We start from the raw sequence: 20,195 nt of genomic DNA, 5'->3' as shown, positions 1-20,195 counted from the left end.
AACCCCTCCCACCCCAAACCCTCAAAAAACCCAAAACACAAAGAAAGCAGCACTAAAATGTGTATTTAAACACAGCATTAAGCCAAATAAAATTTCAAGACTATCAGTAAACATTTTAGCCTACACTGAAACTATAGATTTTTAAAATTATAATATCTTTTTTATACACTGTGTATAAAGATCAACAGAATGAATCATCAAAATCAGCCTAATGAAACAACTACTGGCTTTGCTCAGGCAAAGAACTTGAAACATAGCTTAATAGATGTTATTTCTACTTATTTTAGATATACTAAAATTGTCCCTTCAACTCTCAATTTCCAGAAAATACATATCTCAGAATTTATACTTCTAATACAACTTAATTTTAAATTAAACCATTCACTTTAAACACGTTACCTGTTATGTAATATGTAACTTGTCTGTTGATCTCTTCAGAATCAGCATCCGTGGTACTCAGGATGGCAATTACGCCCCCTGGTGGATCATCTTCACTCACAGTCCCTTTATAAATCTCTGCTGTGAACCGTGGGGGACTATCGTTGACATCGGTGACAGTAACATCCACAATGGCTGTGGAGGAGAGCTGAACCTTTTCACCATGATCTGATGCAACCACCTTAATCTGGTAACTGTCTCTCTCTTCGTGGTCAAGTTCCTTTAGGGTTGTAATCCATCCTGTTTCCATGTTAATGGTGAAAGATTCGATGACTTCTACACTTTGTGACTGATCTAGACTATACATAACTTGGCCATTGGTTCCTGAATCTAGATCAGACGCCCTGATCTGGATGACTCTGCTTCCCCCTGGCAGGTTTTCAACAGTAAATGCCTCATATGGACTAGACTCCAAGACAGGGCTGTTATCATTTGCATCTTTCACTTGGATACTAACATCTACAGAAGCCACCACCTCATAGTCATCGTGAGTGCACCTGGCAAGTACGGAAAACTGGTACCACTTAGTTGTCTCATGGTCCAGACCCTTCTCCAGTTTCAGTCTCCCACTCTGTCTGTCGATCACAAAGAACTCATCTCTGTTGCTCTCTGGAGTATTCCCTTTGACTAGGCTGTAAAGGACAGTCTCGCTATGCTCTGCTCGAATGAGATCTATTTCTGTTCCAATAGGAACGTCTTCCGAAACTGTATAGGTGTAAAATGGTTCTGAAAATCTTGGAAGCCGCATTTCTGGTGGAAGTACTTTAACATAGACGGGAACAACAGATTCTTTGGGTGGAGACCCATTATCCACAGCTCTGACAAAGAAAGTGAAGACCTCGTTTTCTAAGCCAATTAAGCTTTCTTTTGTAGTTATTATGCCAGACAGTCTGTTAATTTCCAAATTCTCTTTAACGCCTTCAGAATCTGCTTCAATGGCATAGGTGATGTCGGCATTGGATCCCTCATCCGCATCACTGGCAAGGACTTTGATGACCGACGTCCCTTTGGGAGCATTGGATCCAATATTCACCTCAAACTTGGTTGCTCGAAACTGTGGTGCATTATCGTTGTCATCTGTAAGGATGACGTTAATGGTGCAGAAAGCAACTTTTCCACCAGTGTCCTTGGCCATGAAACGAACTGGGATTACTTTTTCCACTGGGGTTTCTCGATCAAGTTTTTCCAAAGTAAAGATCTGTCCTCTCTCATTTGTGTAAAACCTGTCTTTGGCAAAGTCATTTACAATATGGTAGGTAACGTGACCATAAATACCCGAATCCCCATCAGTTGCTTTAACCTCGGTCACCAGCGTGTGCAAGGGAGCATTTTCAGCAAGCTCCACTTCATATTCGTTCTGAAGAAAAATGGGACTGTGCAAATTGCCTCCAATCACACTCACATGAACCTGAGCTGAACTCCTAAAAACTCCGTCAGACACAGAAACCTGAAGGGTGTACGATGGCTTCAGGGCGTGCCGGCGCAGGTTTGAGAGCGTGATGATCCCCGTCCTGCTGTCAATGACAAAATTCTTATGATCGTTGCCAGACAGAATGGAATATTCCAACTTGTCTATGTCTGAACTGTCCGCATCATAGGCTTTTACACAGGTCACAAAATGCCCATGGGCAGCGTGCTCGCTAATTCTGGCTTCATAAATCTGTTGGTCAAATAGTGGTGGGTGATCGTTGAGGTCGGTGACATCCACTGTGACAACCACATCGCTGCTCAGAGGAGGCATGCCGCCATCAACAGCCCTTACAAAAATCTTGTGCTGCTGGAACTGCTCAAAATCCAAAGTCCTAACCAGGGAAATGAGGCCAGTGCTGCTGTCTATGTGAAAATGATCATGACTCTTGCTATGATTCCCAAACATATGGTATGAAATCCCTCTGTTTGGTTCTGAGTCAGAATCTGTTGCTCTGACTTGAACCACGGATGTGCCAATTACAGATGCCTCGGACAGGGTGGTGGCATAGGACTGCTGGGCAAACACGGGAGGGTTGTCATTGACGTCTTCCACGATTACGTCCACAAAGACCTCAGCGTGAGCACCGGTCAAGGAGTCAGTCGCTCGGATGCTCAGTTTATATGCTGGGTGGGACTCAAAGTCCAGAGGTGCTATGACATTGATAACTCCGGTGTTGAAGTTAATAGTAAACTGGCTGAAAGGATCACCATCTGTGATGCTATAGAACACTTTCAAGCCCTCTGGACTGTTGGCTTGTACGTGGACAACGGGGCTGTGCATCTGGACGTTCTCTGGAGTCTCGGCACTGTAGAAAGGCTTTTCAAACACAGGCATGGCTTTGTTCATAACGGTGATGGGAACCATGACTTCAGCCGAAAAAGCTGGGTTTCCTCCATCTTTTGCAACCACTGTGACAAGATATTCTTTATTTAAGGTGTCAGGTTCAAACTGTTTTTTCAGTAAAATTTCCCCTGAGGCTCCAATTTGGAAGTGTTCGTGGTGTTCCTTGAGGTAGTAGTGCACTTCCCCGTTCCTGCCGCCGTCTCTGTCGATGGCTGTCACGTAGCGAATAACATGGCCCACGGCGGTATCCACTTTAACGACGGCGTAGTAAGGCAGGTTGACAAACACCGGTGCATTATCATTCTGGTCTTCGACGATGACCTTTACAATGACACGGGCCACCGCTGAAGGCTTGCGTTCTTGTGTCACTTCCACTACCACATCAAAGGTCTCCTGCTGTTCACGATCAAACGGTATGCCAGTGGTCGACAGAACTCCTGACGTGCGGCTGATTTTGAATCTGCAATCTGGGTTGAGGATGTGATAAAACAGGGGTTCATTGATTGGATTCCCGATAGCAGTTATGACAGCTAACCTTCTGGCTTCAGTAGAATTCTCTTTCACTACCGCAGAGTAGAAATCTTGGGTAAACTTCAGCTGACTTTCTTTGCTTTCTTTCACGTTAATTTTCACAGAGGTTAAGCTTGCAAATCTGCCATCAGAGGCCCTGACAGTTAACTCATAGCGGCTCCTCAACTGAGTTGTGTTTTGTACAGTTATAGTACCAGTCTTGTGGTCCATTAAGAACTTCTCCCCGATGTTGCCTTCGGTGATGGAGTACATTAACTGTGACAATGCGCTTGAATCAGCATCTGTAGCATTTACTGTAATGACCTTGACTCCTTTGTATGTTGGCAACAAAAGAGATGCTTCATACAATGATGTGGAGAACACAGGAGGGCAGTCATTAATGTCAATAACATGGATAGTCACGTTGGCTGCATATTCAGCAAATAAACATGGTGTTCCCATGTCATGAACTTGTACAGTGAAGTGAAAAGTACTTGTTTGTTCATAGTCCAAACTTAGTACTGTATGAATAGCACCAGTGCTGGAATCAACAGTAAAATATTTGTGTATAGCTGGTTCAACAATGTGATAAACAAGCAAAGCATTTGATTCTTTATCAGCATCAGTGGCTCGAATAACTAATGGGACATTCCTGTCTGTTAGGACCACACTGTGAATTGAAGCTGATTCGCTAATGAGCCCCGTATATTCTGCCTGCGTAAAAACTGGCAAGTTGTCATTTTCATCCTGCAGATGCACTAGAACGGTTGTATTCGTAGACAAACCAGCCATGTTAGTTCCTTGTATTGTCAATGTATAAATGGGCAAAGTTTCAAAATCCAAAGCTTTCTGAGTGATGATACTTCCAGAATGTGGATTAATATCAAAGGCATCAGCTGTATTTCCATCTTTTATTTCATATACCACTGATGACTGACTATGAGCTGTAACCATTCCGACGAAACTCCCAATGCTGACAGTTTCACTAATTTCAACAGAATACTCTTTTGATGTAAACTTGGGAGAGGCGTTGTCAGCGATGGTGACAAAGATACACACAGAAGTGATTTCACTCATTGGTGGGTTGCCTTTATCTACAGCTTTTACCATTAAGTCATATTCCACTTGGTTACTTCGATCTAATTCTTTGGCAGTTTTTATAGAGCCCAAGATGGGATCAATTGTAAAAGAATTTCCAATGTTTCCTGGGAGGAGAGAAAAAAGAATGTTAGAGAAAAATACAAGGACCTATCAATATTCGAATGGAACTTGTTTTATTCAATTTGTCTCATTTTTTCGATTTGTTTCATTTTTATCTACTCTAAGGGCAAACTTTTCTGTTTTGTCTATAGATTATGAAAAGAAACAGAAGTAGTATCACTCTGTACCTAAAGCCAAAAGTCACTCTCTCTGGTTGAATCAGGAATGTGTTGTGGAAGGATCTGGTTATCCTTCCATAAAAGAGTTTAGTTAATCATCTCCAAGAGTCCCTCAAAACCCCTTTGGAATATATTTATTTATCACTTGCAAACTCTCAAGAATCTTACCCACTATGAAAAGGGAAGACTTCAATTAAATTTAACAAACTTAAATAGAGTTGGCCCTTATTTTATGCATTCGGGGACTTGATGAGTAAGCCTGTGTGTACTCTGCCCCACTTTATGGTTTTTTTTTCAAGATTTCAGTAATATCCCCTGAATTTTTTCAGGTCAATTTAATTTCTAGGTGAGTGGTTCTCAACTGGAGGTGCTTTCACCCAGAGGGACATTCAACCGTGTCTGGACCCCTTTTTGGTGACCACTACTTGTGGGGAGAGGGTGCTCCTAACCTCTAGTGAGTAGAGGCCAGGGATGCTGCTAAACATACTACAATGCACAGGACAGCCCCACAGCAAAGAACTTTCTGGTGCAAAATGTCAATATTGCTGAGGCTGAAAACTCTTAAGATTGTTTTACTTGCTTTTCTTTAGACATTTTCCAGCTACGTTATGTACATGTATTTAGCTGCAAATGCAACTCCACAATATTCCATAGTTTTGTGCCACTTGAGCTCTTCCTGAAACCAGGAGTTTACTACAGTTCTGCAGTTTACTCTCTTTCTGGGTAGATCAAGGCAGTGTGAGGGTCCTCAGATTCGATCCAATCACGAACCCTTCATCCCTTTTCTGTTTTATAAGCAAAGAGTCCAGAATCATTTATTCTAGTCATAGAACTGAACTGATCTAGTCTGAGGAGCTGCCGCAGAACTTGCTGAGGCAGAAGATCATGAAGCTCCCATGCCTGAGTCTTTAAAAGCTTACTTGACATATTTGAGGGGAAAACAACTTCGAACAAGAAGAAAGAATGCCTACTGATAATTCCTTTAATCTTGAAAATGTAGCATTTGTTAGGAGTTAAAAATTCTTTTTCATCAGAGTGAATTTATAGTGGAAAGACGTATAACTTGTTTCTTAGTAATAAAAATGATGTATTCAGTGATTAAAAAGAATCCCTTTTATAAAATATACTTTTCTTTAAATCTTGGAAAAATTGAACTATTACACTTTACCCAAAACAAAGTCCACTTGCCACTTAACCGCCTTCTCAAATTCTGTGTTCCTCGAGGTCTGCAATCAAGCATGGACGGCGCTTCATAGACCAGAATTACTTGCTGTGACTTGCAAACCAGGGGCTCAACCAAGCACTCCTTCCTCCACATCATTACTAGTAAACACTTCCTCTACAGCTTTCATTTCCTTCCTTTAATACATTTTCCAAAAATCCATGATAGTTCTTTCTGAGGCCAGACCCAGTCTGGTTTTCATTAAGTCTGCCTGGCTCTGCATCCAGGCCCCAAGGCCATGCCTCAACCTGCAACAGGACAGAGGTCCAGAATGTCTCCAGGCCACGAAGCTCTGAGACGAACCCTGGCCCACGAACGGGGTCATGCTGCCTCTGCCAGGCCTCGCAGACACTAATTTCCGGCCTGTCTGTACCTATGAGCGCCAGTGACCCCAGTTCTCCCCCACTGTGTTTTAGTTGGTTATTGGGATTCCAAGGTCCTTTCTCAGCTACCTTTGCATCATCCCCACTTCCAAAGCTGTGACTGGTTGACTGCTTGGGGGGCTGTGAAAACCTCTGGACAACTGTCTTCATCCCCACTCTTTACTACCCTATGTCTGTACTAATAAAGCAGCTGACCTACCATATTTTATATTCAGTCATCTAGATGCATTTCTCTTTTACTTTGTACAGTGAAAATCTTAAAGCTTCAAATACACAAGGCCTCACATGGAGGAATAAATGGATTTTATCTGCAATGAGAAGGCTCCTCAATCACGTGAGCACATCCTCATCTCGGAACCACTGGGCTTGGTGGGTCCCTGCCTGGAACAGTCTTCCGCCAGCTATTCTCACTGCCTCTCCATGCAGGCGTTCATTCATTCAGGTTTTGCCCAAATGCCTCCTTCTTAGAGAATGTGGTGGTGAGGCCTTCCTTGACCTCCCCATTCAGCATGGCTGTTTCTGTCCCATTACCCTGTTTTTTCTTTACAGCACATATTGTCACTTGTTCTTATCTGTTCTCCCACTAGGATGTAAGCTCCACTTAAGCATGGCTTGTTTGATTCATTATTTTATCATCTCTGCCTAGAAAAATGCCTGACACATAGGAGACACTCAGCAAATGTTTGTTGAATGAAACAACTTTTACACATGTATGGAAAGAAAACAAATTAAATACCAAACAGGTTGATCAGCAGCTTGAAAAAAATTAATACATTCATTAAAGTACCATATTTATATTTCTACTTGGTTTTGTTTCCCTGCATTTATGCTATACTTCAATCACTACCAACAACCACTTGTTAGATGCGGCACTTCATTTAAAAGTATTAGCAAAAGGAACGTGTCATGACTATTTGGAAATCTCTGATAAAAAATTTTTATTAGCAATGTGACATTCAAAACGTTCTTTATTACTTGCAGTATCTCGACTTTGATAAAGACAGCTCGGAGCTTGTCAATGATAACAAGAAGGTTACACAGGAACACAGCTAGTTAATCAGTATATGGATCCTACCTGTATCAATATATATACTACAGCAGAAACCATCAGATTTGCAGATGGAAAGCAACACCACATTTCTGTGGCAACACTGAGGGCTGCTGAGTGGCTTGAATGTGTCCTTGTCTGATCTAGTAATAGCCACATTCACCAAATATTGAAATATACATATGGCATTTGTGAACAAACTAATAGGGCAGTGACAGAAGTCTGTACTAGGTTGGGGCCTTAGTCATTCACTGTAGGAGAGATACTGGTTATTTCTAAATAGTTTTAAATTGTTCTTTCCATATGAACAAGGCAGTTATCTGGACAAACATGCAAATGTGTGCTCGTCAGCTATGACTGTATTACACATGTACACCCCAAAGGGCACATCAGAAAGCTGTGCGCAGAACCTGTCTCTTCCCACGATGGACATGCCGTGGATGCTGACTGCCCCACAGAATGGCAACCTCTGTAAAGCTTCAACTGTAATTACATTTTACGTAAGTTTGGGGAAGAAAACCAATTCTAATCAATAAGTATATTTACGGAGTGTCTTCTATTTGCAGAGATAACAGTTTTGAATTAACAATCATCTACTTTAAAAAAATAAATAAAACACTACAGCCCAGAGTATGGCACCGATGTGTCTCTTAACACCTAACTCAATTATTACTGAAAATATTCTTTAATTACTTCCTTTTTTCCCTAAAGACTCCTCATCAGACCAAACCTTTTGCTCCATAAATTGCTAATTAATCATGCAGTGTTATAGCCTGAATTTGTAACTACTCTTTTGAACTTTATTAAATGCAATCTGACACAAGTCAGAAGCAGGTGACTATGAATACACTGTTGAATGAAGGCTGTGTGACCATTTTCTAGTTCCTACTATTCAACAGATTTACACACATACAATTCTACTGCATTTTAATGGTAGTTGTTTCCTGTAAAGTAACCTGTATAGCATGATTTTTACATTACCAAATCTATCCAATTATCTTCTTTGAAGCCCAGAGTTTATATCAGAATAGGCCCTTGGTATTATCTATTCTTTGAGTGGAGACACAGTTCCATTCTTGGAATACCGTATTACTAATCCCATCAGTCATTACAAGCATTTAAAGAATGTGCATGCCTTCAGTCAGGCACCAACAATCATATTTTAAACGCCCAATTGCTGAAAACTATGTGAAAGCTAAGGGAAAGTTTAACATTTTCTCCTACACAAATCCAGTAAGTTTGTCTCAGGGGGGAAAACTATTTTATTTAAGTGCTCAGGCACGTACAAATGGAATGCACGTTTTTAATGGTTAAATTTCTGAACCAGTGGAAAAATCAGTTTTATTCAGGGCACTAACTACACTATCACACATTTTAACACTGCAACCTTGGGCAGTATATGAGGTCTTATTTGTGAGGGATGGCTTAAGCTTGGTCATTTTCAGGGAAATAAATGAAACTTCAAATATATTAAGATGAAAATTGTTTAACCACATAAAACACATTGATAAAGCAAAGAAGTACTCTCCATTTGCTCAGCTTTGGATTATATGATCTTCAGTTAATTGTACCTCTATCAATTCTAATGCCCAGAAAAGATACATAATTTCTAAATATGCAGAGGTACGGATTTACAGAAAAAAAGTTAAGTGGATGATCTCAATATTCTAAAATCACTATAGAGAAAGAATGAGAGTCTAACCTTTGTACTGACAATGGCACTGAGAAAGATGGAAAACTGGAAGCTGCCTTCTTGATATTTAATCACTTACTCATAGTATTTGGCACGAGTCGGGCAAGTCCCAAAGCTAGATGATTTCTGACTGAATAAATCACATGCCCTAAAGCAGATCCCTGTTTCAATCAGGGGCAGAATTCTTTTGCAAGCACATACATTTGTGGACCGATGGTAACCCCTACCTATCAAGCACAAGTACAAATGCTCCTAGCAGGGCACCGGGCATATAAAATGAGAGTCCACGGAATAAAGAAATGAATGAGTGAATAGCAGCATCAAACAGAAAACAGAACAACATTTCACTTTGTCACCACCGTTTCCTGGTGATCCTCCTTCTTGGAATTACCAGCAAGGCTCTGGACCTCTTGCCCTATCACACCCAGAGCTGTCCAGGCCCACAGTTCCAGCTGGTCTCCCTGCTTTGCTGTCTCCTGCCCAACTCCAGCAAGCCCCTTAGCCTTTTCAACATTTCTTCAAGCCCTCGTCCCAACCCTGGGACCTACTGTACCAACCCAATTCCATGAACGAAATGCAACTGTGAAAGATGCATGGGGGTGAAAGTGGCAGAAAAGCAAAGCCTGGAAGGGGTAGGAGAGGCATGGACACCCTTTATGAGACGTGACCCAATTAGAACTGGACGAGTTGGCACTCTGTCACAGTTTCCTGCTCTGCCCAAGAGAAGATATGCTCTGACTAAAAAAAAAAAGTTAAATCACTAGGCCAGCCTTACCCTAAGAGTACTTCATAGTTTATGGAGGAAAACGATTGTGTGGTTAAAACCATTTTGGAAATCCTGAATTGGTCAAATAAAGTTTTCCTTACTGTAGGACTTCTCAGAGCCTTGAATTATGCTAATATTATGAATCTCCAAGAACATTACCCAAACATAGTTAGGACTCTCTAGCTTTGCTTTCCAATGAATTAAAAGTTAACTTTGTTTCTTTCTCCTAACATGTAAAATGGTAGCTATCAATTTAAGCAGTTTTGATACACAGAAATGTTTCAACATCTAGAACTAATTTTAGAAAAAACATACTTTCTAACAAGTGCAAAGTTATAAACCTATAAAAAAAGAGCAGTTATAAAAAAAAGCAGTTATTAAAGCAGTGCTCCAAAAATACCTGATTCGATAGAGTACAGCACTTCAGCATTTTTCCCTTTATCCTTGTCCAGAGCTGTAACCTGCAACACAACTGAGCCGACAGCTGCTGATTCATAAACCCGCCCTTTGTAGGAGGAGCTCGTGAACCAGGGGGCGTGGTCATTGGTGTCACTGACATTAACAACAATCCGTGCAAAGTTGCGCTTTACAGGGACATCTTGATCTCGTACCTAAAAGAATCAGCATATTATTGATCCTGTTAAAGCTTTCCTTAAAATTGATTAAAGATCACTCTCAATCACATGGAACCCTGCAGGAACCAAACAGTGTGTCAGAAGAATGAGCAGAAAGCCTTACCATGACTGTGAGAACATGCTGCTGAATGGCTTCATGATCAAGTTTTTCTGCTGTATAGAGAGAGCCAGTTGCAGGATCAAGGCGAAATTTCTTGAGACTCAATGGATCGATACTGCTCTGCAGAGTGTAGATTAGTTTGTTTTTTTCATCTTTATCCACAGCACTGATTTGCAAAATTTCTGTTTCTGGTGCTGTGTCTTCAGGAATAACAACTTCATATTTTGATGTAGAAAACTGAGGACGATGGTCATTTGTGTCTATTACTTTGATGAATACCTGTGATGACAAAATTACTCACATAACAATAATATTCCTAATCATGATGTTTTAGTATTTAAAGAATCAGGGGAAAAAAATCAAATGCACACTGAAAAAAAAAACCCTAATTTTTGAGCAAAATAAAATTCAAACATGAGAAATAAAAGCAAAATCCAGAATAAAAAACATCTTTCAAATTTTTCATTGACATATTACCTATATAAATATGAGTAACATAATAAAAACGTTTCTAAATTCCTGAGACTAATTTTTGAGAGAGAAATGTAACACACACACAAATGTAACACACATTTCTTTCTGAAATGCAGGCTTAATTTCTCTTAGGTCTCCACAGAAATTTCTAGATTGCTCATGTAAAGATAAAGAATTTACTTTACCAGGATTCACAGAAGACTGATTTCCTATATCAGATTTGCACCTGTAACTACCAAGCTACTGAGGTGAGTGTGCTGCTTAATGGTCACAGTATCTGAAGTTCTTGTTCTAATCTTTGAGATTCCAAATCCCTACCAATATTATGAATAAAAAGGAAAATGAGAAATGTGCTTTAAAATCCTTATATTTTTGTGATCACAAAACTACACAGATAGTAAATACATTTATTTCTTAAAAGCAATTTAAATACACTCAAGAGAGAGAATTCTCTTAAGTAGGTCATAAAATAAATATTAAATAAAAACCTTAAAGGAAAAAAAAGGAGATATTTAAAAACTCAGTCCCAAGTTAAATTAAAAAAAAAATTTAACTTGACAGTAAGAAGATTAATTTTCAGATTGAAAAGACACATGTGGATAAGGCATAACGGAAATCACTACAATTGTAAAAGATGGTCACAGTTATAAACAAGAAACATGAGCTTCACTAGCTCATATGGAACAAACCTCACTAGTCCGAATGGCACAGGAGGCCAAAGTCCTAGTACCGCATGGGGGAGGGCAGGGCGTTAACCACACGGGGCCAAGAACACGGACTAGAGGCCTTTCCATGAAGACAATACCACCGTTCTCCTAGAACACTGAGACCTCAGCGGTGGATCTGTAACATTAAACTATATGAACACTAAATGTATCCACCAAACCACAGAAAGGGTTTATGTGAAAGTTATGTAAACATTTAAAACTACAGATGCCTCACTCTGAAAGGTCAATGATGATCCAGAAGCAAAGGCTATAAAGATAATTTCTATAAATTAAATGACTACATATTCATTTCCACTACACAATTTTTTTTTTTTTTTTTTTAATTTTTGGCTGCGTTGGGTCTCCGTTGAGGTGCGTGGGCTTCTCATTGCAGCAGCCTCCCCTGCTGCAGAGCACGGGCTCTAGGCGTGCGGGCTTCAGCAGTTGTGGCACGTGGGCTTCGCAGTTGTGGTGCACAGGCTCAGTTGCTCCGCAGCATGTGGGATCTTCCCAGACCAGGGCTCGAACACACGTCCCCTGCGTTGGCAGGTGGACTCCCAACCACTGTGCCACCAGGAAAGTCCCTCCACTACACATTTAAAATTTATTTTCTCATGGAAGGAGTGTTGGGCAAACACAGTTCAATCCTGCTCCAAGATCAACTGATCTCACCTAAATATGAACAGCTGAAGTAAGAACAACCCTCTTTGATAAAGCAGTTCAACTGACACACATTTCCCGGGCACGTCCATGCTCGGCACTTGCTGCATTTAAGGAGGGTGTAAAGAAGTATGGAGCACCCCTGCCTCCTGAAGCTTTCAACCTCACTGGGCAATGCCTTGTACATACAGGTTTCCTATGTTATCAAGGAAGTTTTCAGGAGTCCAGAGGTGGTGCAGGCCATTTAGGAAGCTTTCGAGGAGGAGACAAGCTCTGCTTGCACAGGTTTTAGGTTGGCAGATGAACGTATACTGGGGTAGGAGGAAAAGCTCAATCAGAGATGTGAAGGCGAGGGTGGAATGGAACATCCTGTCTCTCAGACACCTCAGAGGAGGACCCTGAACCGGGGGTGACAAAGAAAAGGAACAGGGAGAAGGTGGGGTCCGAGAGCAGAGCCTGGCTCCCGAGCAGAGGCTGAGAACTGTGTGGCCTGTGTGCTCTGAACTGTCTGATGGGAGCAAATCACCTTCCGTCCTCCTCCCAGACAGGAAGACCGTGCTGGTTGGCAGGCAGTGCAGGATAAATCGCAGAATCAGAGAATGGAGACAGGAAGGTGACTCAGTGCCAAGCAGGGGGACAGGAGCCCTAACCAGTGCTGATGTGCAACAGGGAACACGCAGGGAGCGCTCACTGGGGACAGGCCTGAGGGCTTGGGGGGCCAGCACCCGAGTGTCGTCTCACTTTGTCCTATGAGGGCAAAGTCGCTGTGCCCATTTTCCAGAGGAGAAATGGAAGCACAGCGGGTCATAGCCACCTGCCCATGCATAGGAGTAAGAGGCAGAGCCCCGATTCAAACAAAGTGGCCTGCTCCAGAGTATGCAATGCTGATGTTCCAGAGAAACTGAAAGAAAACAGGAAAGCAAAGCTGTTTCAAAGAAAGGGAAAAAATGTGAACTGGATTTGGTAAGTTACCTTGAGATAACAGATAAAGCAAAGTGACGTGATTTAATACTGGGCAACATCCTCAGCGGAAACAGCAGGACAACAAAGCAAGGAAAGCTGCTTCAACAGAGCACTGGCAGTTACATCACGATCCTCCGCTACTCCCCTCTGCGAGGATGCTCTCTGGCTTAACGGAAAACACTCTCCAAACCTCAGATCTGACACCTGCTGCTACCGACCATGATGCGGCAAAACCTGTTCCGTTGGTTCCTGAGTTTCACCTACAAACAGGAATCTACCTGCTGTGTTCCAGTGCCTTGTCAGCTGGGTTCTGATCTCTGTGTCCCTCTTCAGCTGGTATTTGCTGCTCTCCTCCCACTCAGATTCCTATCTCCCTGTTCTCAGCCCCAGACTGGGAATCAAAACCTAATTACTGGTCATTGTTCCCTAATGACCCACACCTGGACAGGTCAGCTTGGGATCTGGACCACTCTCTGATACTCTACCTCTCCCTGCCAGCAATTCACTAGGATATTATCAAGACCCTCTGAAAATGACTCAAAATAAGTTACAGAAGTATGCCCGAAGCATTGAAATTGAAGAAATTCTGTGTCCCTGAGAGAATATATTTACTGGGTTTTATGGGAATTTTAGTCACCGTATTTCATACTAAGCTCTTAACTATACTAATGAAAACTACACTTACTGTGAGTTATGTAGTAAGTGATAAATGCTACAGGTAGATATATCATCTTTAGTAATGAGAAGGCTTGGCACAGAGGGTCATTTCTACTGGTTATTAAGTTTCCTTTGCTAGACTTCCGGTTAGTCAATTACTTGAAATGATCTACATACAGTTACACTCTTTAACCTTTCAGAATTACCCTGTTCAATTTATTACAATTCTTGATGCTTTTCTTCTCATTTTCATGCTCTAAAGTCTAGTTTCTACAATGAGAACAGTTACTGACAAGGCTGAAATTTTAATACTGTGCTGGTACTTTTACATGACAACCTCAAAATGACCCCAAAGCATGATTCATATTATCAATTTTAAATACATTAAAAATCACAAGCATTTGGACAAAGAAATAAGGTCATTTCACAACTGACTTTAAATTATCTATTCATTTATTAATTGAAAAGACATCACAGACTAATTTTTATTCTTCAATGCAACTAAATGATTTAGTAAATGATCTGTCTTAAGATTTAAAATAGTATAATCTAAAGATAGGAAATTGGAATTCAGAAGCATTTCATCCTCTAACATTTAATTTCTTCCTTTTACTTTTCACACACAGCACATTAAACACGAGGCTTTGGCTTTATAATTGTAATGTAAACTCCAAGAGGGCAGGATTTTGTTTCCTACTACTCAGCTTCTAGAACAATACCTGGCACACAGCAAGTATTTAAGAAGTTCTCAAACAGCCCCCACTGTGAATCAGAGAAACTGATAAGAAAGAACAGAACTTAAACATAATTTATAGGGTTCTGACATTTCAATTTGAAATGCCAGTAATCGGACCATGTCTTAATCATCAGATAGGAACAAAGATATTTAAAGGAACAGAACAGTTTTATCAGTTATTTTACACAGCCTAAGGTAGTCAAGGGGGGAAAAAACCCAAAAAAGTGTTTTAAAAGATAATTAATCACTTTAACCAGTTTTAATGCAAATGACTTGGACAAGTCATCCTTGACAGTGATATACTTTATACTAGTACAATTCAAAATGAGCGTAAAAATAAAAGATTTTGATGGCATAACGTGTTTTTTTTTAAGTCTTCTTTCAAAGTTTTCAAAACTGGTTAATTACATTCAAAACCTAAAACAGGATTTGCAGTGATATTTCATTCCCTAAATAAAAATCCTTGCTGTATACATGTGCATAAACTATATCAAAATAGTAACTTCTGATTTGAGAACCTCAGAGGGCAGAATCAATTGTTCATATTGCCTGTGGACACTTAGATCAGAACACTGTATCATCAGCAATTTGCCTACCTGAGTCAGTATAGTGGTGGTTCCATCTGTAGCCTCGACTGTGAGATTGTAGTTTGATTTTTGTTCTGCATCAAGAGGTTTGGCAATAATGATGGTTCCAGTGCCCTTGTCCACATCAAAGTGACTATCATAGTTGCCACCTAGTTTAAGTTAGGACAAACATTAAAGTAAAAACAGGTCACGGGATGAAAATTTGTCATTTATTTTGTGGCTTTCTAATTTTTAATGGCAGTTTTAAAAAAAAAAAAGGAAGAAAGAAAGAAAAATTTCTGATATATTGGTCAAAGTGATTCCAAAGAGCTTTCATTTTGAAAGACCAGAAAAGAAGGACCAACTGGAAAGACAATGCTGGCTTACTAGAAAAAAAAAAAGCTGAGCCGTAACTGCCAAGGAAGCTACTAAATGAGAGGAAGCAAGAAAGCAACTCTGAAAACAACAACAAAAATGTTTCTAATACTACCAATGAATTACTTTGTTTGTTTTTTCAAGGGTTCTGAATACCTCTTTAACTTATATCTCAGTAGCTACATTTCATATCATTTAGTAACCAAAAAGTTGGCCATTCAAAAATTTACTAAAAAAAATATTTTGTGACGATTTGAGCATATTGCTCTAATGAAATAACTATTAAAAACAAATGTTAACTCTGGGGAAAAAAACTGTGGTAGTTATCATTGGTTAGTCCAGACTCTTACTAGTTGAGAATTATCACTATTTGAAAATTTTTCCCATTGCTGTCGTACACAAAGCTTAATGAAAAAAGGTTTCTGTGCTACTAACATTATCCAAATGCATTCCCCATCATATTCCAGATAAACTCTCTTCAAAGCCACTGAACTTGAGATACTTATATCAATGAAATGGAATGGAATGAAAATAAAGTCTAAACGTCATGATGAAGTTCTATTATTAAATCCAACCAAAAAGCAAAACAGCACACACACAAAACAGTCTTCAGTTAAATCTAAAAATAAGGATCTAGGGATGTATGGAAAGTCAGAATGTTTGCAATTGGAACAGGCGACCATGGGCCCACTATGAAAAGAAAAAGCAATGAAAGATGGTCACTGGAAAGAAAAAAGTTTGAAAAATGGATGCTTTTCTTTAGATCTCATAATCTGAGGCAAATTATGTGATCTCAGCAGATACCTTCTGCTGTACAGTTCAGGTCACAAGTCATCTGAAAGATGTAAAACACTTCTCTAGCAAATGTGTCTCCTGGCACAGCCAAAAAGAAGCAAGCATGGAAGGCAAGCACAGAACAAGGAGAGCAATCAATCAAAGTGGTTCCAAAGGCAGTCAGTTTACACGTGAGGTTAGATGCTGCGCAGCCGCAGTCTGCCCATCTGGAAATGCGATAGGAGTTACCTGACAGCAAGCAAACTATTCTGACTGCAGTTAACTATGAAAAGAATCTTTTTTGTTCATTTAAAACTAAACTGTAATGGTTTCGTAGGTGTTTATAACATAAACAATTTCATACAAAGACCAAAGTAGGGAAAACGGCCCCGCTGTCTACAAAGTCCAAGGGGTAGAGCCCAAACCCCTGTGCCCTGTGGTCCCTGCGGCTTCAACCCGCTGAGACAGCAACTGGGGCAGGAGGGCTCCGGGGTGAAGAGGGAAAAGGGATATTGGGTTCCAACCAAAGATAACCCGAACACGTACTTTTGATTTTAAATATACTTGTAATTAAAATACTGTGAAGAAATAAGAATTAAAAAACTAAGACGCCAAAGTCTAATGTGAAATTGTTTTAAGTATGTTGTATTATATTCAATATCTAGCTAAATTCAATGACAGAAAGAAAAGAATTGGCTTAGGCATATAATTTTTATCACAGGGTGATTTAATCTAGTGAAGCCTGCTTTCTACTGAAAATGAGGTAAATCAAACTTAAAAAGCCACAGTTGACACTATCCTTTATAACTTCTAAATTAAAAATTTTAATCATATTCCCTATAAAATACTGACATGCGACAATCACATAGGCATAGTTATTTTAAACATTCAAATCATAATCACTAAAAATAGTTATGTGCTATATGTTATGTAGCAAGAGGAAAAATTAAGAAGCTGTGTTTTTAGACCAAACATTCAGATTTCTTTATATCTCTTTGGTACACTTTTAAAAACTTTATTTTTATATTAATAAGGTACATACAGAGCACCTATTTTAAACAAGTTTAATATATGTTGGATATAGTGAAAAATTTTGCAAGCAAAACACTGCAGTTTAAAACAAATTCTCCACTTATAGGTCTTACTCCCAAATTTTAAATTCTGAGATGTGCCCCAAAATCAGAAAACCAGAGGCGGGTTCCCCTCAGTGTGATCTATACAAGGATGATGAAAACCGTCATGAAGCTTACCAATGATGTCAAACCAAAGAGGTATGCCTGGAGGCTCAACAGCTATTACTCCAATCATGTGAGCAACTGGATCGCTTTCCATTACAGTAAAGGTAAAAAATGATTCTTCAAATGAAATTGGCTCCGGGGACGGTTTGGGTTTGGAGATCCATTCAATATGGAGTCGAGTGGTTGATGACTTTTGGGGGCGACCATTATCAACTGCCTTAATCTATAAAATATGGGCAGAGGGGATAAAAACAGCAAATGAAAAGTTGCATCCCATAACTGAAGCATTGATTGGTTTGGTCTGAAACTGAACCAATTTCAAACATTTAATATCTGTGCGGTATATATTCCATGTTAATTCCATATTCCATTTAATGCCTGATAAAAAGGGCAACCTTTTTATGCCATACTCAACATAGATAACGAGAATGACAACTAAAAAAGGGAAAAGCAAACCCATACTTCCCATTGTTAGGTACAGCACTGAGGCCATTTTACTGAATAGAGAGAAAGTTATGAGAGACGTAAGACTAGATTAACGGTCAAATTATGGAAGAAATTCAAGGACTAGATCTTACTCACTGAAAGAATATCATATTCTCCAGCTCCAGAAAACTTCTTGGACAAAACCACTCCAGTTTTTGGCTCAATAAAAAATTTGCCATGTTCATTTCCCTCTTCAATGCTATAGGAGATTTCTGCATTGGGACCTTCATCTTTGTCTGTAGCTATAACACGATATAAAGGCTCACGCTTGGTGTTTCTTTCTCGTTCTGGTTTTTCCCGCTCTGGGAGTCTGATTTTGTAGAACTTCTGCAGGAACTGAGGCTTGTTGTCATTTTCGTCAAGGATCTTCACAATTACTCTTGCAATGGTTGACTTGGGGGGACTACCATTGTCTGTCACTGTAACCTTTTTTAAAAAAAAAATAACATCAAGAAATGTTTTTAAAATATACTGTATAAAAAGTGAATGTCTTCTTCCTAATGACAATCACCTTTTCTATAAACCTCTGCAATTCACACAGCACTATGGACACGTACCGATTCCTCACTCCGACCACAGCCCTGTGAGGGGGCGGGGCAACCTCTCCATTTTCACAAAGGGACTGGGGGCAGGCCGGGGGGAGGCCAGGGGCTAGGAAAGCACCGGCTCTGAGCCCTCGCTCTCTCCTTACCCGTCACCCCTCTTCCTCACATGCCCTAACTGTAAACGTCAAGCTCTCAAAAACTCAGTATTTTTAAGCGAAGGAAGAGATATATGAAGATTTTGCTTTTAAATATTTAGAGTCCTCTTGTACATGCTTAAAAATAAAATCTTCACATACTGCATTTAAAAACTGTCATTTTTAAGCTTCATCAATAAAATAAGTTAAATCATCCGATTAAAATACATGCTAAGTAGCAGGCCTTTTAATACTAGCAATCATTTTATTTTGCCTGGCTCTCTCTTTTCTTGTACAGAAGATTTCCATGTTTGGTAGGGTGAACATAAACATTTAAATTTAAGACCAACTTATTAAATGAGATTTTCAGTAAAAGAAATGTAAAGTAACTTTTATTCTAAATAGATTATTCATGTATTCATTTTAGGAATGAAGATCTGAGATTCTTGAGGGTTACGCTGGTGAATGCTTCTGAATGCATGAGAAACCATTTCACCCTCAGATCCAATGTTCATTTTCAGTTCAGTGTGCACATTAAAAGGGATGGCCGTAGTTACTCCCCTCACCACGTCATCCCAAGTGAATTAATGAAATGCTAAAAACATTAAAGTAGACTTAAGTTTTCTGTGGAACTATGTTCTTTCTGAAGCTTGGCAGGTGCAAATTCTGTTGTTTATAAAAGTGGGAATGAATGTATCTTCATGGTACTTGTCAAGAGTACTTAAGTAAAGTAGCTGCTTTAATTAAAGCACATGATTTGCCTTCCCAAACTCTCAAAATGAAACAAAATTATAATTACTATTTTAATTTTAACCTCTCAAGACATTTCCTTTTGATCAGTTTTCATGTGATCTTTAGGAAAAAAGAAAAATTGAAGAGAAATACAACCAAGTACTATGCTTTGTAGCATTCGTCAAATCGTTTCCTCCGTTTGGGTTCCATAACTAGCAGCCGGGCGACACAGCTTTTAACATGTTACTAAAAATACTCTCTTCTTTAAGACAGTCAAATCAATGCCAACACTGGCCCTCAAATAAATTACCACAAAAGGACTACAGAGAAACATACACGATATGTAAACTAATCTTATATCCTATCAATATCTTAATATCATCTTCCAAGTCCTAAGTACCTTATACCTGCTCCCACCCAGACTCTGATATTCATTGAGAAGAGAGGGCTCCGGAGTGAGGCGGACAATTAGCAGGTGTGTAGTGCGGTTCTAAACAGGGTGAGGGGGCCGCAGCAGGGCGCCACTGTTCGTAACCTGCTGCCTTGGATATTTTGGCATCTGTCTATCTTCTGGGGGTTGACAGGGGTGTAAAGCAGACCTGAACTATAGTCACAACATTTTATTTTCCTTTTTATTAATGACTATAAGGTGATATAACA

At 39.7% G+C, this 20,195-nt stretch overlaps 1 protein-coding gene across 6 annotated transcripts in view; it reads right to left on the bottom strand.

The window, feature by feature from the left end:
* FAT1 (FAT atypical cadherin 1) overlaps positions 1 to 20,195 on the bottom strand; it is a 122,993-nt gene that overhangs the window by 26,038 nt on the left and 76,760 nt on the right. For all 6 annotated transcript variants that reach the window (XM_029226372.1, XM_029226373.1, XM_029226368.1 and 3 more), the window contains exons 5-10: positions 18,221 to 18,550; positions 17,651 to 17,861; positions 15,282 to 15,421; positions 10,492 to 10,767; positions 10,154 to 10,364; positions 400 to 4,467 (exon numbers count right to left, since the gene is read on the bottom strand). In XM_029226372.1, the coding sequence (XP_029082205.1) occupies positions 400 to 4,467; positions 10,154 to 10,364; positions 10,492 to 10,767; positions 15,282 to 15,421; positions 17,651 to 17,861; positions 18,221 to 18,550 (5,236 nt within the window). The remainder of the gene's footprint in view (positions 1 to 399; positions 4,468 to 10,153; positions 10,365 to 10,491; positions 10,768 to 15,281; positions 15,422 to 17,650; positions 17,862 to 18,220; positions 18,551 to 20,195) is intronic.

Source organism: Monodon monoceros, unplaced genomic scaffold (assembly GCF_005190385.1).
Source record: "Monodon monoceros isolate NGI ecotype Baffin Bay Population unplaced genomic scaffold, NGI_Narwhal_1 Super_Scaffold_17, whole genome shotgun sequence".
Classification (NCBI taxonomy): Eukaryota; Metazoa; Chordata; class Mammalia; order Artiodactyla; family Monodontidae; genus Monodon; species Monodon monoceros.
Note: the sequence above shows the minus strand (reverse complement) of the source record. Positions and strands in the feature narration are given on the sequence as shown.